Raw genomic sequence first — 19,701 nt, forward strand, 5'->3', positions numbered from 1 at the left:
GGGGGGGGGGGGGGGGGGTTTAGGAGCTATTTTTAAAAATTATTCCACAATGCCTATTTAATTTTTTTTCCATCCATTATTCTAAATTAAATCACATAGAGTTGGGCTTCAAGCCCATAAGTAAAACCTTGAAAGTAATGGGCTTTAGGCCCAAAGTAATCCTAAACAAAGCAATTAATAAACTCTTAAATAACATTATTTTTTAAAATTTTTAAGTAAGGTGAAAATATAATATTTAATTATCAACCATATTAACATTATTTCAAATTAATTTAGATAAAAAGATCGTAAATAAGCCTTTAAGAAATAGAAATATTAATTAAAATTTAAAATTCATAAAATTTGGATTTTTTTTTATCGAAACATAAATTTTAAATTTTCGATTACACTAGCATTAAATTGATTCCTTCGATGCTTGCTTGAGGTTAGAACCTTCATTCTCGAGCTTCGAAATTGAAGACAACTCTTTAAAGCATAGATGCCTTCCCAACTCCAACCCACGAGAGCAATCCCCAATTGAAATGAGCTAAACGGACTAACGGTGAATTCAGATCCTATTTTCGTCATTATTTTAGCTAAAATGATGCTGAACTACACATTCAAAAACTAAAACGCACACTCGAAGGTGCTTCGAAACGCGTCAATAGGTGCTCAATTGAAACTTGTTCCATTACACTTACGAAACTACTTATTACCGTTCGACCGAATATGAGGATATCGAGATTTGAACCTATGAATTACACACGATATTAATATATATATATATTTATTTATTTATTTGGGAATATAATAAATAAATAAATAAATAAATAAATAAGAGTATGAGCGAGTGCGGACCAAGCATAGGAAAGAAAGCCGGTGGGGGAGGGGGGACCATTTCCTTAAGCCCCAAGGGAATGCGAAGCCACTCGCTTCCCTATAAATCGCTGGAACCAATCTCTGACCTCATTTATCGCCTTCCCTTCTCCCTCTTTCCCAGGAACTCCATTCCCCATCTTCTTCTCTCACACCCAACTTCAAAATTCGAACTCAAAACTCAAATCAAAGCACTTCATCTTCATCGCAATCCACATCACAAATCGCCACAATTTCTTCTTCTTCTTCATCTGATCAGAACATCTAGAGGAGGACATCAATCATCCCCCTCCTGCCTTCTTCGCCATTTCGGAGTTCGTTCCATCAGGTATCTTCATCATCATCTCGCTTTTCTATTCTTGTCATTCTTTCTCTCTCTCTGTTGGTGTTCTTCTTCGTTGATTTCGTTTTTTATTGTTGTAAGAGGATTGGGGGGTTTCCCTTTTCGATTTTTGTTTGTATGATTCTGCGCTAGGGTTTTTTTGTTTCCTGTTGATTTTGATCTCTTCTGCGAATTCATCGTCGTTTATGGAATCGTTTTCCCCACTTAGTATTGCGATGATAACTGGTTGGTGTTTCGATCGATGTTTATTTGTTGATTAACTCCTTTTGTTCGTTTATCTGATTTTTCTATTGCAGAATATGAGCTCGCATGTCCGAAATGTGCGAAAGGACAGGCTTAGGTTTCCCGCATCAAGTGCTCGACAAACGTGGGTACCGAGAGGATCCACGACTACGACTACTACTACGACTACGACGACGGCTACTCATGTGAACCAGCCATTGAATGTCGATTTGAGCGATAATCGCGATGGGCGAGAGTTAAATTCTAGTCCGCATCCAGTTAATCGAGACGGAGGTAATCATGGTCCAAGGGTTCACATGGGTCCTCGAAGGAATCAAAGAAAAGACAAGGAAAAAGATAAGGAGAAAAGTGGGGATCAGGGTGTAAAGGAGTTGAGAAACTCCAATTTGCCTCAGCTTGTTCATGAAATTCAGGAAAAATTAACGAAGGGCACTGTTGAGTGTATGATTTGTTATGATATGGTGCGGAGATCTGCACCTATATGGTCTTGTTCAAGCTGCTTCTGCATTTTTCATTTAACTTGCATCAAGAAATGGGCTAGAGCGCCCACTTCTACCGACTTGGTAGCTGAGAAGAATCAGGGGTTAAATTGGCGTTGTCCTGGATGCCAGTCTGTGCAGCTTACATCCTCAAAGGAAATTCGTTATGTTTGTTTCTGTGGGAAAAGGCAGGAGCCCCAGTCTGATTTGTATTTGACGCCTCATTCGTGCGGCGAACCTTGTGGCAAGCCACTTGATCGGGAGATGCTGATTGCAGGTGGAAGTAAGGAGAATCTTTGCCCCCATAATTGTGTCTTGCAGTGCCATCCTGGTCCCTGCCCTCCTTGCAAGGCATTTGCTCCGCCTCGTTTATGCCCTTGTGGCAAGAAGTTGATAACGACACGCTGTTCAGATAGAAAATCCACTTTAACTTGTGGTCAGCGATGTGAAAAACTTCTTGACTGTGGACATCACCGGTGTGAAAAAATATGCCATTTGGGTCCATGTGATTCTTGTCAGGTTCTAATTAGTGCCTCTTGCTTTTGTAAGAAAAAGAAAGAGCTTGTTCTTTGTGGAAGCATAACTTTGAAGGGTGAAGTAAATGCAGAAGATGGCGTTTTCCCCTGTAGTTTGATTTGCGGGAAGATTCTTAATTGCAGGAATCATTTCTGCAGTGAAATTTGTCACCCAGGACCGTGTGGAGGTTGTGTTCTAGTACCGGACATGATTAAAACATGCTATTGTGGGAAAACGCCATTGCAGAAGGAGCGGACAAGTTGTTTGGACCCGATCCCAGTATGTTCTGAGCTCTGTGAGAAACTATTACCTTGTGGGAAGCATCGTTGTAAGGATGTCTGTCATGCTGGGGATTGTGCACCTTGCTTGGTTCAAGTTGTGCAAAAATGCCGATGTGGATCGACCTCTCAAAATGTGGAATGCTATAAGACTTCCAGCCCAACTGACATATTCACTTGTGAAAAGCCCTGCGGATGGAAGAAGAATTGTGGAAGGCATAGGTGCAGTGAGAGATGCTGTCCTCTTTCGAACTCGAGCTATAGTCATTCAGGAGACTGGGATCCACACTTTTGCGTATTGAGGTGTGGGAAGAAACTAAGGTGTGGCCAGCATTCTTGTGAATCACTGTGTCACAGTGGCCACTGCTCTCCATGTCCCGAAACAATCTTCACTGACTTGACATGTGCTTGTGGTAAAACTTCAATTCCTCCACCATTGCCCTGTGGAACGCCACCTCCATCGTGTCAACTCCCGTGTTCAGTCCCTCAGCCATGCGGCCACTCCTCTACACATAGTTGCCACTTTGGTGATTGCCCACCCTGTACAGTTCCAATAGCCAAGGAGTGCATTGGTGGACATGTAGTTCTTAGGAATATTCCTTGCGGTTCGAGGGACATCAGATGCAACAAGCTATGTGGGAAGACTAGGCAATGTGGGATACATGCCTGCAACAGAACTTGTCACCCACCGCCATGTGACACCTCTGCTGGATCCGATTCGGGTCAGAAAACTTCCTGTGGACAGACATGCGGTGCTCCTCGAAGAGATTGTAGGCATACATGTACTGCACCATGTCACCGGTCTGCTCCTTGCCCCGATGCGAGATGTGAATTCCCTGTCATCATCACTTGTTCATGTGGCCGAATCACAGCATCAGTTCCTTGCGATGCAGGAGGAAGCGGTACTGGTTTTAATACTGATACTCTGTATGCTTCAATTATCCAAAAATTACCTGCTCCTCTTCAACCGATTGAGGCAACCAGCAAAAAGGTTCCTCTAGGACAGAGAAAGCTGATGTGTGATGACGAATGCTCTAAGCTAGAAAGGAAACGGGTTCTTGCTGATGCTTTTGATATCAATCCCCCAAATCTGGATGCGCTTCACTTCGGTGATAGCTCCGCTTCTGAATTGCTTGCAGACCTCTTCAGACGTGACTCGAAATGGGTATTGTCTGTGGAGGAGAGATGCAAATTCTTGGTCCTGGGAAAGAATAGAGGAGCAATGAGTGGCCTTAAAGTTCATGTTTTCTGTCCAATGCCGAAGGACAAAAGAGATGCTGTGAGGCTGATTGCTGAGAGGTGGAAGCTTGCAATTAACTCTGTTGGCTGGGAGCCTAAACGTTTCATTGCAATTCATGTTACGCCTAAATCAAAAGTTCCGCCTCGGGTGCTTGGTATTAAGGGCTCGACGACCACAAGTACTCCACATCCACCAGCTTACGATCCTTTAGTAGATATGGATCCTAGGCTAGTTGTTTCTTTTCCAGATTTGCCTCGGGAAGCAGATATAAGTGCATTGGTCTTGAGATTTGGTGGGGAATGTGAATTAGTATGGTTGAACGACAAGAATGCGTTGGCTGTATTCAGCGATCCTGCTCGAGCTGCTACTGCAATGAGACGGTTGGATCATGGGACAGCTTATCATGGAGCCAGTTTTCTTCAGAATGGTGGTGCATCCGCATCATCTAATGGAAATGCTTGGGGAGGGGAGAATGCTAACAAGGAAGGTGGAGCATTGAAGAGTAGCAATCCATGGAAAAGGGCCGTAGTTCAGGATTCTAGTTGGAAGGAGACTTCATGGGGTGACGAAGAGTGGTCTGGTCCGTCTATCGACGTGCAGGCATCCGTATGGAAAAGAGAAGCTCCCCTACCTGCTTCACTTAATCGGTGGCACGCTTTAGACCCCGAATCTTCTGGAAGTTCTTCTGCTCAATCTGTCGAACACAATCCTGGAAGTCGAGTAGGGCGTTCCTCTTCTTCAGGATCTGAATCAGGCACAAGTAGAAGTTTGAATTCTTTGGGGACGCAGGTTGTAGCAGATAATGAAACAAACATGTCGGAAGTGGCAGATGATTGGGAGAAAGCTTATGACTGAAACGATGGAAACTTCCGTAGTTGATAAATAAAAGTAGACGGTGAAGAAGACTCACTCCCCATGAGGTAATACTGTTGGATGTTTGGTGCAGCCTTCCTGTCCTTATATTTTTCATTTTTCATCACTATATTCGAACGTGTTGTTTTCGGAGGCGGTTCGAGTTTGAAACTAAGTTTGTAGGTAATACATGTTTTTTGAGAGAATAATTCGATGTAGGATGTTAGATTTTACAACACCATAGGGTTTGATATGGCATAAAGATCAAAAGGCCATCTTTTCCAGCTGCTCTGCCGATGCGGCCTCTATGTACCGAAGATATATCTGTTCTAATTCTTTCCATAGTTTTGAGTTCCAAGTATTTCAGAACATATAATAATATGAAGTTTTGCACTAAGATTGATATTGCTTGCTGAATCCCCCTCCTTTATCTTCTATCTATTTCACCCTATACTTCGATTTTGTTTTAGGTTTCTTACCTTTTAACTTTCCAAAGCTATATGTTGAATGGCATAGAATTTGATGAACAAATACGTGAGAGAGAGGAGAACGAAACCTTTCTTGTAAGGGTATGGAAACTTCTCTCAAAAGCATTTCTTGTAAGGGGTATGAAAACCTCTCTAACATCATTTTAAAACCGTGAGGCTGACAGCGACACGTAATGGGCTAAAATGGACAATAGCTAGTAGTGGTGGATTTGGACTATTTTGACTGTTACAAATGGTATTAAAGCTAGACATTGAGTCGTGTGCCAACAAGGACGTTGGGCCCCTCAGGGGTAGGTTATGAGATCCCAAACGAGAATTTGGACTTTTAGGGCCCCTCAAGGATAGGTGTGAGATCCTAGACGCTGGTCTCTCAAGAGGGTAAGATTGTGAGATCTCACATCGACAGGAAAGACGAATAAAACATTTCTTAGAAGGGCCTAAAAACCTGTCCCTGACAGTCAAAACTATGAGGCTCAAAGCTAGACATCGAGCCGTGTGCCAACAAGGACGTTGGGCTCCTCAAGGGTAGGTTGTGAGATCCCAGACGCTGATCTCCCAAGAGGGTAAGATTGTGAGATGCTAATCTCCCAAAAGGGTAAGATTGTGAGATCTCACATAACGGGAAAGACGAATAAAACATTTCTTAGAATGGCCTAAAGATCTGTCCTAGACAGTCAAAATTATAAAGCTGATGATGATAATACGTAATAAGTTAAAGCGGACAATATGTACTAGTGTATTATTCGTCCTAACAAATGACAATCGCATTCAGCCTTACGAGGAAGAATTATAAATTGTCATTATTCCTTCATTTATGAATCTACAAAGGTTTACCATACTTGCTAAATTGTTCTGTAGTAATACACTTATTCGTCGCCCTTTAAGAGAAAGGAAGGGATAAAGACACCATTTGTAATGGCAATGCTCAGTTGGAAACCATACTCTCTGTCTCTTTAACAAAGCCATCGCCAGTCCAATCTTTATCAGATTGCAGCCCTTTCTTCACAGCTTTTCTCTGCTCGATTGCTTCCCGCTGCCTCCGAACCAAATCCGTGTGGGTCGTGAAATACGGAAGAGAAGCCCTGTTTCATCCAGAATCCATTAATGCAACCGACGTTCGAGGGACTCGACTTGTATCCTACACAGAACTGCAAACTTACCCTCTGAAATCTTCTATGGATGAGAAGTTGTGAAGTTTCATGACGTCCTTCAGCTCCGCACAAAGCTTCTTTACAAGGCCATACCCATGCATCATCACTCCAGTACACACCTGAAGATCAACAAAACTTACTCATAATACCAATAACCGCAACGGATTGTAACAGCCAAGCCCAAGCCTAAGCCCACCGCTAGCGGATATTATTCTTTTCTGGGCTTCCCTTCAAGGCTTTAAAACGGGTCTAATAGGGAGAGACTTCCACACCCTTAAAAGGAATGCTCCGTTCCTCTCTCCAAACGGGTCTAATAGGGAGAGACTTCCACACCCTTATAAGGAATGCTCCGTTCCTCTCTCCAACCAATGTGGGATCTCATAATCTACCCCTCTTGGGGGCCCAAGCGTCCTCACTAGCACACTACACGGTGTCTGACTCTGATATCATTTGTGACAGCTCAACCTACCACTAGCAGATATCCTCTTTGGGCTTCCCTTCTGGACTTCCCTTCAAGGTTTTAAAACACGTCTATTAGAGAGAGATTTCCACACTTTATAAGGAGTGTTTCGTCCCCTATCCAACCGATGTGGGATCTCACAATCCACTCCCCCTTGGGGGCCCAAACGTCCTCGCTGGCACACTGCCCGATGTCTGGCTCTGATACCATTTATGACAGCCCAAGCCTACCGGTAACAAACGTTGTCCTCTTTAGGCTCTCTTCTGGGCTTGCCTTCAAAGTTTTAAAACACATATATTAGAGAGAGGTTTCCACATCCTTATAAGGAATGCTTCGTTCCCTTCTCCAACCGATATAGAATCTCACACTGATTCTGACTCGATCATTCACGGCGAGCTTGCGATGTCTTTCCCGGTTAAGAAGTGAACGAGACGAAGTGGAAATGTAAACAATACTTGTTATGAAGTGATTCTTAGTTCTTAATCAGAAATCAGAAAATTGATGCCCAAATTTATGATTTATGAACAAATCCTCACTATGTTAAAGCTTCAAAACGCACCAAACAAATCATAGGCTACAATTTCTCGTCGTACCTGAACAGAGTTAGCTCCGAGTAGAATAAACTCGGCAGCGTCTCCACCGGTTTCAACACCCCCAATGCCAGAAAGAGAGTAGTCTGCATCATTGAACTCTGCCTTCATCATTTTTGCAATGCTCAACACTTTACCAAGAGCAATAGGATGAACTGCCTTGGAAGAGTAGCCTCCAGGAGTTGAGTACCTAACAATGAAGCATATCAAACATTGTAGCTGAATGCATTCAATACACAACCATTCTATATTGAAGAGTTTGAATTATCCAACCCCTCGACACAAGGCTCGGGACGTAAGGTCTTGAGGTCGATTCCCATTACGCTCATGATCGTGTTGATGGCCGCTATTCCCTCGCATCCTGATTTCAGAGCCACCCTTGCAGGCTATATATAAGGAGAATTCTATGTTACATGAATACCATACAAGAGAATGAGTAGCAAATTCATCAGTTGCATTAGTACATGCAACCATAGAACAGATGCCATTTTAACGAAAAACTTCTTCCTCCAACATATAAAATTCAGTACAGATGCAAAGTTTATAAGGCTTTCTGTTTAGGAAGTTACAAGTTACACCAAATAGGTATGTTGTATTATTGTGAGATCCCACATCGATTGGAGAAGGAAACGAAATATTCTTTATAAGAGTGTGGAAACCGCTCCCTAGCATATGCGTTTTAAAAACCTTCCAGGGAAGTCCGAAAGGGAAAGCCCAAAGAGGACAATATCTGCTAGGGGTGGTTTGAGTTGTTACAAATGGTATCAGAGCCAGACACTGACAGTGTGCCAACGAGGACGCTAGGCCTGAAGGGGGGTGGATTATGAGATCCCACATCAATTGGAGTGCCAGCGAGGACGCTGGGCCTCGAAGGGGAGTGAGATTGCGAGATCCCACATCGATTGGAGATGGGAACAAAGCATTCTGTATAAGGGTGTGCTTGAGGGGAAACCTGAAAGAGAAAGCCCAAAGAAGGCAATATCTGCTAATGGTGGGCTTGAGCTGCTACAAATGGTATCAGAGTCAGACACCGAGCGGTGTGCTAGCGAGGACGTTGGGCTCAAAGGGGGTGGATTGTGAGTTCCCACATCGATTGGAGAGAGGAACGAGTGCCAGCGAGGACATTGGGCTCGAAGAGGTGGAATATGAGATCCCACATCAATTAGAGAGAGGAACGAGTACCAGTGAGGACGCTGAATCCCAAATGGGGGTAGATTGTGAGATCATATGGGAGAGGGGAGCGAAACATTCTATGTAAGGGTATGGAAACCTCTCCCTAGCATACACATTTTAAAAACCTTGAATGGAAGCCCTAAAGGGAAAATCTAAAGAGGACAATATCGACTAGTAGTGGGCTTGGGTCAACAAAAGAATTGGTCGCATAACATAGATAAACACAGCTGAGGGAGAGCAAGAGTACCTGTGCAATGTCAGTGATATTGGGAGTCATTTTAGCCCACACAGGGATTGTAGCTTTAGCATTTATCCATCCACAAACCTCTTCCAAAAGCGCGCAATCCTGCCCGACCGCAGCGCCCATTCTCCGTTCAGGCATGCCATGAGGGCACGAGAAATTGATTTCAAATGCATCCTGAAGAAAGAAACATACATAATGAATCAAAAGAACATGTTCTTGGGAGAAAATCCATAGACAGTAATCTTACAACTCCAGTTTGTTCGACTCGATCGATAAGTTCTTCCCAAGCAGCTTTATTATACTCCTCCATGATTGAAGCAATAAGAATCCTATCAGGATACTCCTCCTTCAACTGCTTAAACTCTTTCAACATAGTTTCAAGAGGTCTATCACTTATCAATTCAATGTTCTCCCACCCTATAATCTGCCCTTTTCCCGAACCATTCGAATCCGCTCGAAGCCGAGCATATCGTGGAGTAACATTTATAACCTTAGCTGCATCTAATGACACCTAACAGATGAAAAATGATATCATGAGATGGATATGTAAGCCATGGATGATAGCAGAACCAGGAGCCTATAGCCAAACACTTCAAACAATTATCATATTCCTAATCTAAACATTCTCTTAATTGCACTGAGATCCATTCCTTATGTTCTAAATGTTCAAGATCACAGTAAAAGCTCAAGAACAGAACCAGATTTGCAGAATTGAAAATGGATGAACTAAGATCAAAACATTCCCTGTAATGTCTTACAACTTTCCCATCGATTTTCTCAGTAACCAAACAGAATCAAAGGGGACAGAGCTTACAGTTTTGGCGATCACAGCCCCCCACCCTTCATCGAATGCCCTCTTCATAACCGTATAGTTCGTTCCGGGAGGACCGGAACCGATTACGAACGGGTTGGGCATGTGCAACCCATTGACAGTCACACTGAGATCGGGCTCCACCGGAGACTCACCGGCGGCAACCACTTTGAACCCAACTCGAGTCCGACGAGCCAAACCCGTCTGAGACCGAGTCAGAGTGAGGTCGGAAATTGGGTTTTTGTTTCTGATTTGGGTGAAATTCAACGACGCCATGGATGAAGAAACCAGCAGTGATTCACAAGAAAAGATAGGTGAGTGAATCTGAGGTAATATTCGATCAAGAAGATGGGGCAGGAAGAATCGTCCTCGTCTGGTTGCTTTTGGATTCAGAATATTAATGAATTTTATAATAATGAATGATGATCGAATTAACAATCCACAGGTGAATATTTAGGTAATTAAGGGATAATAAGTTAACCACTCCCCCTATTTCCTGAGAATTAATTTGTAATATTTATTAATTGAAAAAAACAAAACAAAACAAAACAAAACAAAACAAAGTTTAACTTCGTACAACTATTTGGTCTTTGTTTTTGTTTTATGACTCGTATTCCAAGTAAATTATCAATGTGTTGTCATAATTTATGTGCATCGAGTTGTAGATGAGCTAGTGTTATTATTCTCTTTCAGATTTTCCTTTCAAGGGATTAAGATGTGAGAAGTTTTCACACGATTATAGATAATAATTTGTTCCTCTCTCTAATCAATTTGGGATCTCACAGTCCACACCATGGGATTTAGTGTCATCGTTAGTTTGGTAATAGTCCAAACCCACCGCAAGCAGATATTGTTCTCTTAAGGTTTTCTCTTCCGAACTTCCCCCTCAAAGTTTTGAAGAGCGTCTACTATGGAGAGGGTCCAGTCTTACTCCGGTCAGCGCCTCGCACCGCTTGGTGACTGGCTCTAATACAACTATAGAAGTCCAAAGAAGACAATATTTGCTATCGGTGAGTTTGAGCTGTTATAAATGGTAACAGAGGCAGTCACCGAACGATGTGAGGCATTGATCGGAGTAGGGTTAGGCCCTCTCCATAATAGACACGTTTTAAAACCTTTAGGAGAAGTGAAGTAAAAGTCCAAAGAAAACCATAAAAATTTGTTATGGCTATAGATGGAAAATAAACTGCGGATGACGAGCTCCGTATCAAGGTCACGATCGATATCATTACTATCGTTAATATCATAGAGTATTCCATAACTAATTGATTGAGTAGCTACCTTCGAGTGTTGAAAAACTCATTGATTCTGTCGAGTCGAGTCGTCCGAGAACTACGAGAAATTGAGCCGGACCTGACTCTCTAGCAGACTTCACATGGTTATTTGTGGGCCAATAGGCCCGTTTGTAAGCAGAATTTTCTAACGTGGGCTGGCCCATTTACGAGAGTTTAAATAATCATATATTTTACGAAAAAATTATAGGTAATTTTAAAAATAATAAATCATGTATTACTAGAATCTTATCTGAAATTTGTAATAAAAATATATTTTTCGTAATAAAAATAAAAATATCGTTGTCGTAAATAAATAAATAATAATAATAATAATAAACCAGTAGTATTGGTGGCTGAAATTTCAAACAATGAAAAAAACTTCATGTCGTTTCGTGTCGAAGAAACTTAATAAAACGACAACCCAATAGTGGTTTCGACAGTTGGCCCACCCCAAAATATTTGAAGAATTTAAAAATGCAAAAAAATCCAATTTAATACTCCCACGTTTATATGTCCAAACTTGATGTATTTTCTATGTACTCTCCAAAAATTATCTTTTAATAATATATATATATTTTTTAATGTTAGGACGGGATATTCATCTAACCCATATGACAATGTACGTTTATATGTCCAAACTTTATGTATTTTCGATGTACTCTCAAAAAATTATCTTTTAATAATAATATAATATATTTTTTAATGTTAGGACGGAATATTCATCTAACCCATATGACAATGTACGTTTATATGTCCAAACTTTATGTATTTTCGATGTACTCTCAAAAAATTATCTTTTAATAATAATATAATATATTTTTTAATGTTAGGACGGGATATTCATCTAACTCATATGACAATGTACGTTTATATGTCCAAACTTTATGTATTTTCTATGTACTCTCCAAAAATTATCTTTTAATAATAATATATATATATTTTTTAATGTTAGGACGGGATATTCATCTAACCCATATGAAAATGTTGAGCAAATTTCTTTTTATTAACTAAATAGGGATGGGAATTATATTTTGTATTCCTACCCATTACTCTTCATTAGACGGAGAGGTGGAGAGCGGAATTTTGTTTCAGTTAAATTAATATCGGAACGAACAAATTCAAAACTAAATTCTCACTGAGTTGAAAATCAATATTTATTTAGGTAAAATAAAATAAAAATATAAAAGAAAATAAAATGGGAAATTTTATTTTTTATATAAATAAAATTATATTTTTATCGAAACGTGGCGTCGAAAAGTTAAGTTGAGATTCATGCACCCTTCACATCGGTAAGTAGATATTATATTAAATTTATTTTTGTCATTTTCCGTAATTCTTTCTTTTTTAATTCATTTTAATTTTAACCTTTCCAATTTCCCTTTTTACCCTCCAAGACAGCTAAGTTTTGTGTAAGAGGAAGAAAATAAGTTTAGGAATATTCAACTTTTAATGAAAGGGACAAAAGAGGAATTAATGCCAATAAAATGTCGTATACTTATTATTGTCTTACAACTTTACAATTATCCAACGAAAAAAAGGTTGAATTATTATTTTTAAAATTTAAATATATTTCAAAATATGAGAATAAATAAACGTAAATAAAATTTTTTAAAACATAAGTCGAAAAAATTAAGGAATGATTTTTATTTAAGATATATTAAAATTATGCGACATATTAAATATCTAATTGTTGTAATGTCGGGTGTCACTGTGTTGAATTAGGATATTTTTTAGACTCGATCCAATTGTTCGAGTTGTAAAATTTTTCAATTTAAATAATTCTTATTAAATAATGACGAACATCCCCATTTTCTTTTCAATATAGTCGCTTCGTGGGGTTCCTTCATCGTAAAATATATAATTATGTTGTCTAACCTAACAACCAAACTCGGTGTTATCTACTTGATATCCTATCTGCAAATTATGGTGGCTTCCGTTTAACTAATTCTAAAATATAAAATGTTTTCTGTAAAAATTAATCTATATTAGCGACCGTTCATCGAGTTCCTTAACAAGCGAGCGTTACAAGTTGGTGTTATAGTTTAGATTATAGGTTATGTAAGCAGTATAAGAAAGAACGTCTTGGTTTAGAGACTATAATCTCAAATAAATAGTTAAATCCACTCATTATTAAACAGAGACATTCTCATATGCTTTTCAAAAAAAGTATCTATATCTTAATTAACAATATATATATAGTAAAGTATATAAAATCTCAACTATATGAATATTTTATTACCAAAAAAAATATTAGGTAGCTGGTCATTATAAAATTAAATATATGATACTTAATATTTTAAAATAGATATATACATTAAGAAAGGGATTAGGGAAATATTTGTTCATCCTATAATTAAAATAAAATTTAAAAAAAAAAAGAAAAAAAAAAAGAGAAGCTCTATTGCTGGTTTGGAGATTATTGGTTCGAACTTCACGAAATTTGATTCCAAAAGTTGTATTTTACCTTTTAATAAACCGATTGGTCAAATTGATTTCAATTTCAACAAGAACACGTAGAGAAAAAATGGATGATGGAGGCTCAAATCAAGAGTCTCTCGATCTTTTTCGTGTTCGTCATTGAAAAATGAACTGATCTTTTCTGAATCGAGAAATTTTTAAATCAGAAAGCTACAAAAATTCTCCGAAATTAAGCAGCGGATTAGGATTAGACTGATTGGAGATTCAGAGAGACGCTATAGATAAAGATTCAGATTGATTGAAGGAAGAAAAAGAACTATATACAAAAGTTCATCCGAAATCGGCAAGTTTATTACAGATCTCAGAAATTGGACGGACCTTTAAACCACCAGTGATTCGAATCCTTCAATCCACCACTTTCTCACCCGATTCACCGATCGGATCTCGATTCCTTACTTACAAACGGATGCGTTAATAATTGCGCCGCCGTCCATCTCTTGCTCGATTCCTTCTGCAAACAACTCTGGACGAAGCTTCGAAACTCCTCTGACGCATCCTCCGGCAGCGTCGGCGGCTCATCAAAGCAAATCGCAAACATCAGAGTCGCCCAATCCGGTCTCTGACCACGCGGAAGAAAAGGAAAATGGCCTAAATAGAGTTCCAGAAGAGTAAGGCCTAAACTCCATATGTCTCCGGCGTAACCGTTGTAATTTCCGCCGTAAGTCTCTGGATCGAACCGCTCCGGACTCATATAAGCGCAGGTTCCGACGTAGGAATTGCAAGCATCCAGAGTCCTACACATGATTTTACTAACTCCAAAATCGGCAATCTTAACCTCCATATTCTTATTCACCAAGAGATTCGACGGTTTAATATCGCGATGAATGATTTTATGAGAGTGAAGGTAGTGAAGGCCATTAAGAACCTGACGCGATACGTGAGCGAGCGTGGACTCTGACAGCGTGGTATTCTTCTTCAAGAGCGTATCAAGCGATCCTCGATCCATATACTCCATCAAAATCGTGACATCTCCAGACGGCTTCTCGACGATTCCATGGCATTTCACGACGTAAGGAGAGTCCGTACGGCGGAGAATCTCCATCTCTCTGAAAACCTGGCGGCGAACGGTGGGATCGCCGTCGCCGTGGACGACCTTGAAAGCGTAGATGTTGGAGGTTCGCTTGTGGCGGACTTTGTAGACTGTGCCGCCGTTGCCGTGCCCGAGGACTTGGAGCTTTTCGAGGTCGGCGGAGGAGATGGCAGGGGCAGAGGAGGGTGGGAGGGGGAGGGGGAAGCGGGGACCGCAGTCGGAGAGGTCCGGGAGGCGGAGTTTCAACTGGCGGCGATCACGAACCAGAGCCATAAGAGATGGAGAGTATTGTTGATAGTGGAGTTCTGGTTTCTGTGTTCAGATAAAAGTGATGGGAAACGGATTTGCTTAAATGGAAGCTGCCAGGACGTAGACGATTGTGGGGCCCTTTTCTACATGCAGGACGGGTGTCTTTTTAATTAAAATAAAATTAAATTAACCACGCTTATAATTTAGGTTAAATTATTATTTTAAAAAAATATAACAATTTCTTTAATTTTTAATTTTTGGTCTATATTCAATATTTTTAAAATCTACACATTTCTTGAATACGAAATTAAAATTCATTCCAAATTTAATTTGGGCAGCAAGAATAGGAAAAGAAAAATTTTAGGTTACAGTCTCCGCAGTCTCCGCAACTCAAGCCCACCGCTAGCAGACATTTTTCTCTTAAGACTTTTTCTCGGGCTTCCCTTCAACCAATGTGAGATATCTAATCCACCCCCTTTAGGCCCCAACATTTTCACTGACACTCGTTCCTTTCTCCAATCGATATAGGACCGCCACCAAATCTACCGCCCTTTGGGGCCTAGCGTTCTTATTGGCACACTGCCTCGTGTCTATCCCCTTTCGGGTAACAGTAAGAAGGCCGACACATCGTTCGGTGTCTGCCTCTAATACCATTTAAAGCCTTGAGGGGAAGTCCGAAAGAGAAAGTTCAAAAAGGACAATATCTACTAGCGGTGAGCGTAGGTTGTTACACAGCTCATGAACATCTCTATCAATAACACGAGGATGAAGATTCCAACTCTTGACATGTTATGCTCAGGTTGACAAATAACTTACATAAAGTTTTGACTATTTTAATGTGACAACTACGTAGCTATATGATAATTAATTAATATCGTAGGTAAATGGTTATTCAAAAATAAGTTTAGTTCGTGTTTTTATTTAAAATTTACATTCATATTTTATCATAATATATCAATTATATTTTGAGAAAATTAAAAAAAAAATTATATTTGTATAAAATTATTTTAATTAATAATTTATACAAAAACTCAACAAACAAAATAGTTATTAAGCTAGCCAACCACTTAGTACATGTGACCAAATAATTCAAGGCCCAGCTTTTTTTTCTTTCTTTCATTTAAAATTATAATAAAGTATAAAAAAACATAAAAAATAATAATTAACTTAAAAAAAAACATGAAAAATACAAAATTGCCACGTAGGTAAAAACGAAAAAATATGAAAATGTATTGTTTTATGTGTGGAATGAGCTGACAAAAAATAATACATTTTTCTAATTAATGATTGGATAGCTTTTTCTTAATGATATATTTAAATTTTTTATTAAATATTAAAATTTAGATTTAAGTAATTGTAATTTAGGCTTAATTATATTTATTTCTTCTTTACTAAGAAAAGCAAAAATAAAAGGAAAAAGAAAATTGGACCGAGGGAGAAGAAAGAGGGCGTCGAAGACAAAGAGAAGAAGCAAGGCATTTGATCGAAAATGGCGTTGCAGTGGGTGCTATTGGCTTATACGGTGGCGGTGGAGGTTGCCGTCGCCATTCTGCTGACGATTCCTTCACCCAAGCTGCTCAAGAAACGCATCGTCTCTCTGATTTCACTCATTCTTCAACCTGCACTCTTCGTCGTGCCCTTCGCCGGCTTTCAGATTCTAGGTTTTTGCCCTTTTACTTGCTGCTATTCTTCAACTTTGGTTTTTGATTGTTGTAAATCGCAACCTGGTGGCCGATGTTATGCTAATCTTGGCTGCGACCTGAGATCGGACTTTTATTTCTGAAGTTTCTGGTTGTACTGTGTAGATATATACTGGAAGAATGAGCATCGGTTGAAGTGCACATCTGAGATATGCACTGCTTCTGAGAGAGATCGATATGAGAAAACCGTAAGTACTAATCTCAAGTTGCGGTTATAATTTGTCTTATTATTTAGTTAGTGCTCAATGATGCATTAGATTGTTTTGAAGCCCGTGGATTAGATGATTAAACTGTTTAATTTCGTCAACGCTAGCAATTGTTAGAATTTTAACGGATTAGAGATTGATGAAATGTGGATGCATAGCGCAAAACTAAAGGATTTAGTAACTAACCTATTGAGGTATCGTTCAAGGATGGAGAATGCATAATTGGACCACGTTGTCTTGTCTATAGTCATGAACTCTGGTGATCTTCACAGTATTGTTTCATATTACAGTTTTCACATTCCTTATTCCTGTTGCTACCCCATGTTCCATTCTTCCATTTTCCTACTGTGCTTGATCATGATTCTACCGATGAACATTCCTTCTCGTTCAAGTGATAGAGTCCTTCAAACTTTTTGGAGAGAAAAGGATTGAAGTGTTGGAACGACTCTTTTTAGTTTATGATTCTACCCACACTATTCTATGTTGTAGTTGTTGGATGATGAAAGTCCCACATCGACTAATTTAGGGAATGATCATGGGTTTATAAACAAAGAATACTATCTCCATTGATTTGAGGCTTTTTGGGGAAGCCCAAAGCAAAGCCATGAGAACTTATGCTCAAAGTGGACAATATCATAGCATTGTGGAGAGTCGTGTTCATCTAACAGTAGTATGTGAATCTGTTAGCAAATAATATCGGTTAGCAGTGGGCTTACAGGTTTTTGCTAACATCGGTTAGCAGTGGGCTTACAGGTTTTATGATGGAGAATATCATTTTCATATGATTTAATTGGAGAATAAACAGGGTTGGGCGGTGGAGTGGAAATGATATGATGGTTTACGTCCAAATCATTAGAAAATCAAATATCGTGTTCGAGATAGTAGGATATCATCTGGATGATTAGGTAGTGGGTAGAAGTTGGTGAACAACGACGTTGGTGCCAAAGATTTGCTTGTCAAAATAAGAAGGTGGACTGTAGTGGGGTGGGTGGGTGAGTTGGAAAGAAAAGGTAAATTAGAATGGAATCGATATGGAACTCAAAATAATTGGGAATGTGTTGCAATTTCTGGTGAGGTATGAAAACATCTTTCTATATGATTATTATTTCCCTGAGAAATCCTTTCTTTTTTATATATATAAAAATATCACGACCCACAACATGGAAAGATGTTCTTTCTTTCTACGATTTGAAAACCCAGCTCTCTCTGCACTTTGCAGCATGAATCCTCAGTCACAATATAAATTGGGTTATTTTTCTCTCATATGCAATCCGGAAAACCCCACAATATTTGTGAGATCCCACGTCGATTGAAGAAGACAATGAGTGCCAATAAAGAAGTTGGGCCTCGAAGGGGATTGAAGAAGACAATGAGTGCCAATAAGGAAGTTGGGCCACGAAGGGGGTGGACTGTGAGATCCCACATCGGTTGAAGGGGGAAGAAACAAAGTATTCTTTATAAGGGTGTGGAAACCTTTCCTAAGCCGACGCATTTTAAAACCGTGAGACTAACGGTGATATGTAACAAGCTAAAGCAGACAATATCTGCTAGTGGTGGGCTTGGGCTGTCACAATATTAGTGTGGATTATTTCTCTTCTCTGCAATCTAATTAAATCCCTCACATAGATAGGTTTTCTGTTATATATGCAATCTGAAAAAAAAAAAACCCACAATGAATATGTTTCCTTATAAGCAATATAATAGGTTTCCCCCCTTCTGCAATCTATGAAAAGAAACCCAAATCCCAGTAAGGATGGCAGTAACTATGGGGGCAGGAAAAAAAAAGACAAGAAAATGGGGACAATAGGGAACTTGAACGTGCCTATGCAATAAATTCACATAAAACCACCTCAATTTCCATTCTTTGTATAAAAAAGAGAAAAAAAAAATCAACATTATTTTTGAAAAAAAAAATTGCAGGATCAATATCTCTGATCTCAACCTGAAAATGATACCCGTAGGACTGTGCTTGCTATAATGCAGTGATTGTGTGAGAACCCGCGTCAATTGGAGAAGGAAATGAGTGCCAGTGAAGACGCTGGCCCCAAAGGGAGTAGATTATGAGATCCTACATATGTTAGGGGAGGAGAACGAAACATTGTTTATAAGGGTATGGAAACCTCTCCTTAGCAGACGCGTTTTAAAAACCTTGAGGAAAAGTCCAAAAAGGACCATATCTGCTAGCATGAATTCAAAATCGTTACAGATTGCGAGGCTGCTTGTCTATCCTTTTTATCTATGGTGAACAAACAGAATTGCCTCCCCTCCCTGCTCTCTAATATGCTATTCTTTGCTCTTCTTTACTTGCTCCCAACCCTTACCAGTAATGTTTATTATACAGAACTATAAAGCTCAGAGGAACGTGATTCTATGTGTTTGTGCATGCCTCCTCTACTGGTATGATACAACGAAACCCTTTTCGGTCGAAGTTTTTTCTCGTGTCAGCTTCTTACAGTCTAAACTGCCATCTACCATATGCATGCAGGTGTATCTATCGCATTTGCAAGTATAACCAAGAGATTGAAAGATTGGAGGAGGTAGAAAAGAGATACAAAGAGCAGTAGATTTCAGGAAGTGTGAAATCCTGTTACATGTGGTAATGGTTTTGATCATTTCAATACTTGAATCTTTGTTTGTACTCGAGTATGAGAAGTATAACATTATTAGAACACCATAACTTTGCTGGTTTAGCTTGGTCAAGTTTTAAGCTCTATGGACAAACTTTTTTTTTTCTTTTTGCCTTTTACTACAACTGAAAAGCGAAGGTAGATATGATTTTGTACCTCATCATAGAGTCACTGCCGTTGGATTAATGAGAATAAATCAAATTTTTAAGTAGATGATCTTGTGGTTTTGGTTTGTGCTTTATGAAGAAATCTAGACCGTTCTAGCTTTAGTTCTCTATGGCCTTGCTTTATGATGCTCGTTTTATGGTCGGTTGCTTAGTAGAAATTATTCAGGGTCGATATGGTCGATGTGGTTGGTAGTTCTACACCGTTAGATGTAAGAGGAGGACAAAAAAAAAAAAAAAAAAAAATCTT

General features: G+C 39.4%; 4 protein-coding genes across 4 annotated transcripts; 2 read left to right on the forward strand and 2 right to left on the reverse strand.

The window, feature by feature from the left end:
* Positions 1–930: 930 nt before the first annotated feature.
* LOC111457126 (NF-X1-type zinc finger protein NFXL1) lies at positions 931–5,203 on the forward strand. Its single transcript, XM_023099280.1, has 2 exons — positions 931–1,183; positions 1,495–5,203. Exon 2 carries the CDS (start codon positions 1,498–1,500, stop codon positions 4,807–4,809), a length of 3,312 nt encoding a protein of 1,103 aa, XP_022955048.1. The 5' UTR covers positions 931–1,183; positions 1,495–1,497; the 3' UTR covers positions 4,810–5,203.
* An 870-nt stretch (positions 5,204–6,073) lies between these two features.
* On the reverse strand, positions 6,074–10,159 carry LOC111457127 (dihydropyrimidine dehydrogenase (NADP(+)), chloroplastic-like). The gene is made up of 7 exons (XM_023099281.1): positions 9,727–10,159; positions 9,160–9,423; positions 8,916–9,086; positions 7,769–7,881; positions 7,499–7,685; positions 6,455–6,564; positions 6,074–6,376 (listed from the first exon to the last, which is right to left on the reverse strand). Exons 1-7 carry the CDS (start codon positions 9,997–9,999, stop codon positions 6,220–6,222), a joined length of 1,275 nt encoding a protein of 424 aa, XP_022955049.1. The 5' UTR covers positions 10,000–10,159; the 3' UTR covers positions 6,074–6,219.
* A 3,527-nt stretch (positions 10,160–13,686) lies between these two features.
* LOC111457129 (mitogen-activated protein kinase kinase 9-like) lies at positions 13,687–14,838 on the reverse strand. Its single transcript, XM_023099284.1, has one exon. The coding sequence runs from the start codon at positions 14,776–14,778 to the stop codon at positions 13,846–13,848; it is 933 nt and encodes a 310-aa protein (XP_022955052.1). The 5' UTR covers positions 14,779–14,838; the 3' UTR covers positions 13,687–13,845.
* Positions 14,839–16,127: 1,289 nt separating this feature from the next.
* LOC111457130 lies at positions 16,128–19,498 on the forward strand. The gene is made up of 4 exons (XM_023099285.1): positions 16,128–16,415; positions 16,560–16,642; positions 19,002–19,057; positions 19,146–19,498. The coding sequence occupies exons 1-4, from the start codon at positions 16,244–16,246 to the stop codon at positions 19,222–19,224; spliced, it is 390 nt and encodes a 129-aa protein (XP_022955053.1). The 5' UTR covers positions 16,128–16,243; the 3' UTR covers positions 19,225–19,498.
* Positions 19,499–19,701: the final 203 nt, after the last annotated feature.

Source organism: Cucurbita moschata, unplaced genomic scaffold, assembly GCF_002738365.1.
Source record: "Cucurbita moschata cultivar Rifu unplaced genomic scaffold, Cmos_1.0 Cmo_Scf00019, whole genome shotgun sequence".
NCBI classification, from domain to species: Eukaryota; Viridiplantae; Streptophyta; class Magnoliopsida; order Cucurbitales; family Cucurbitaceae; genus Cucurbita; species Cucurbita moschata.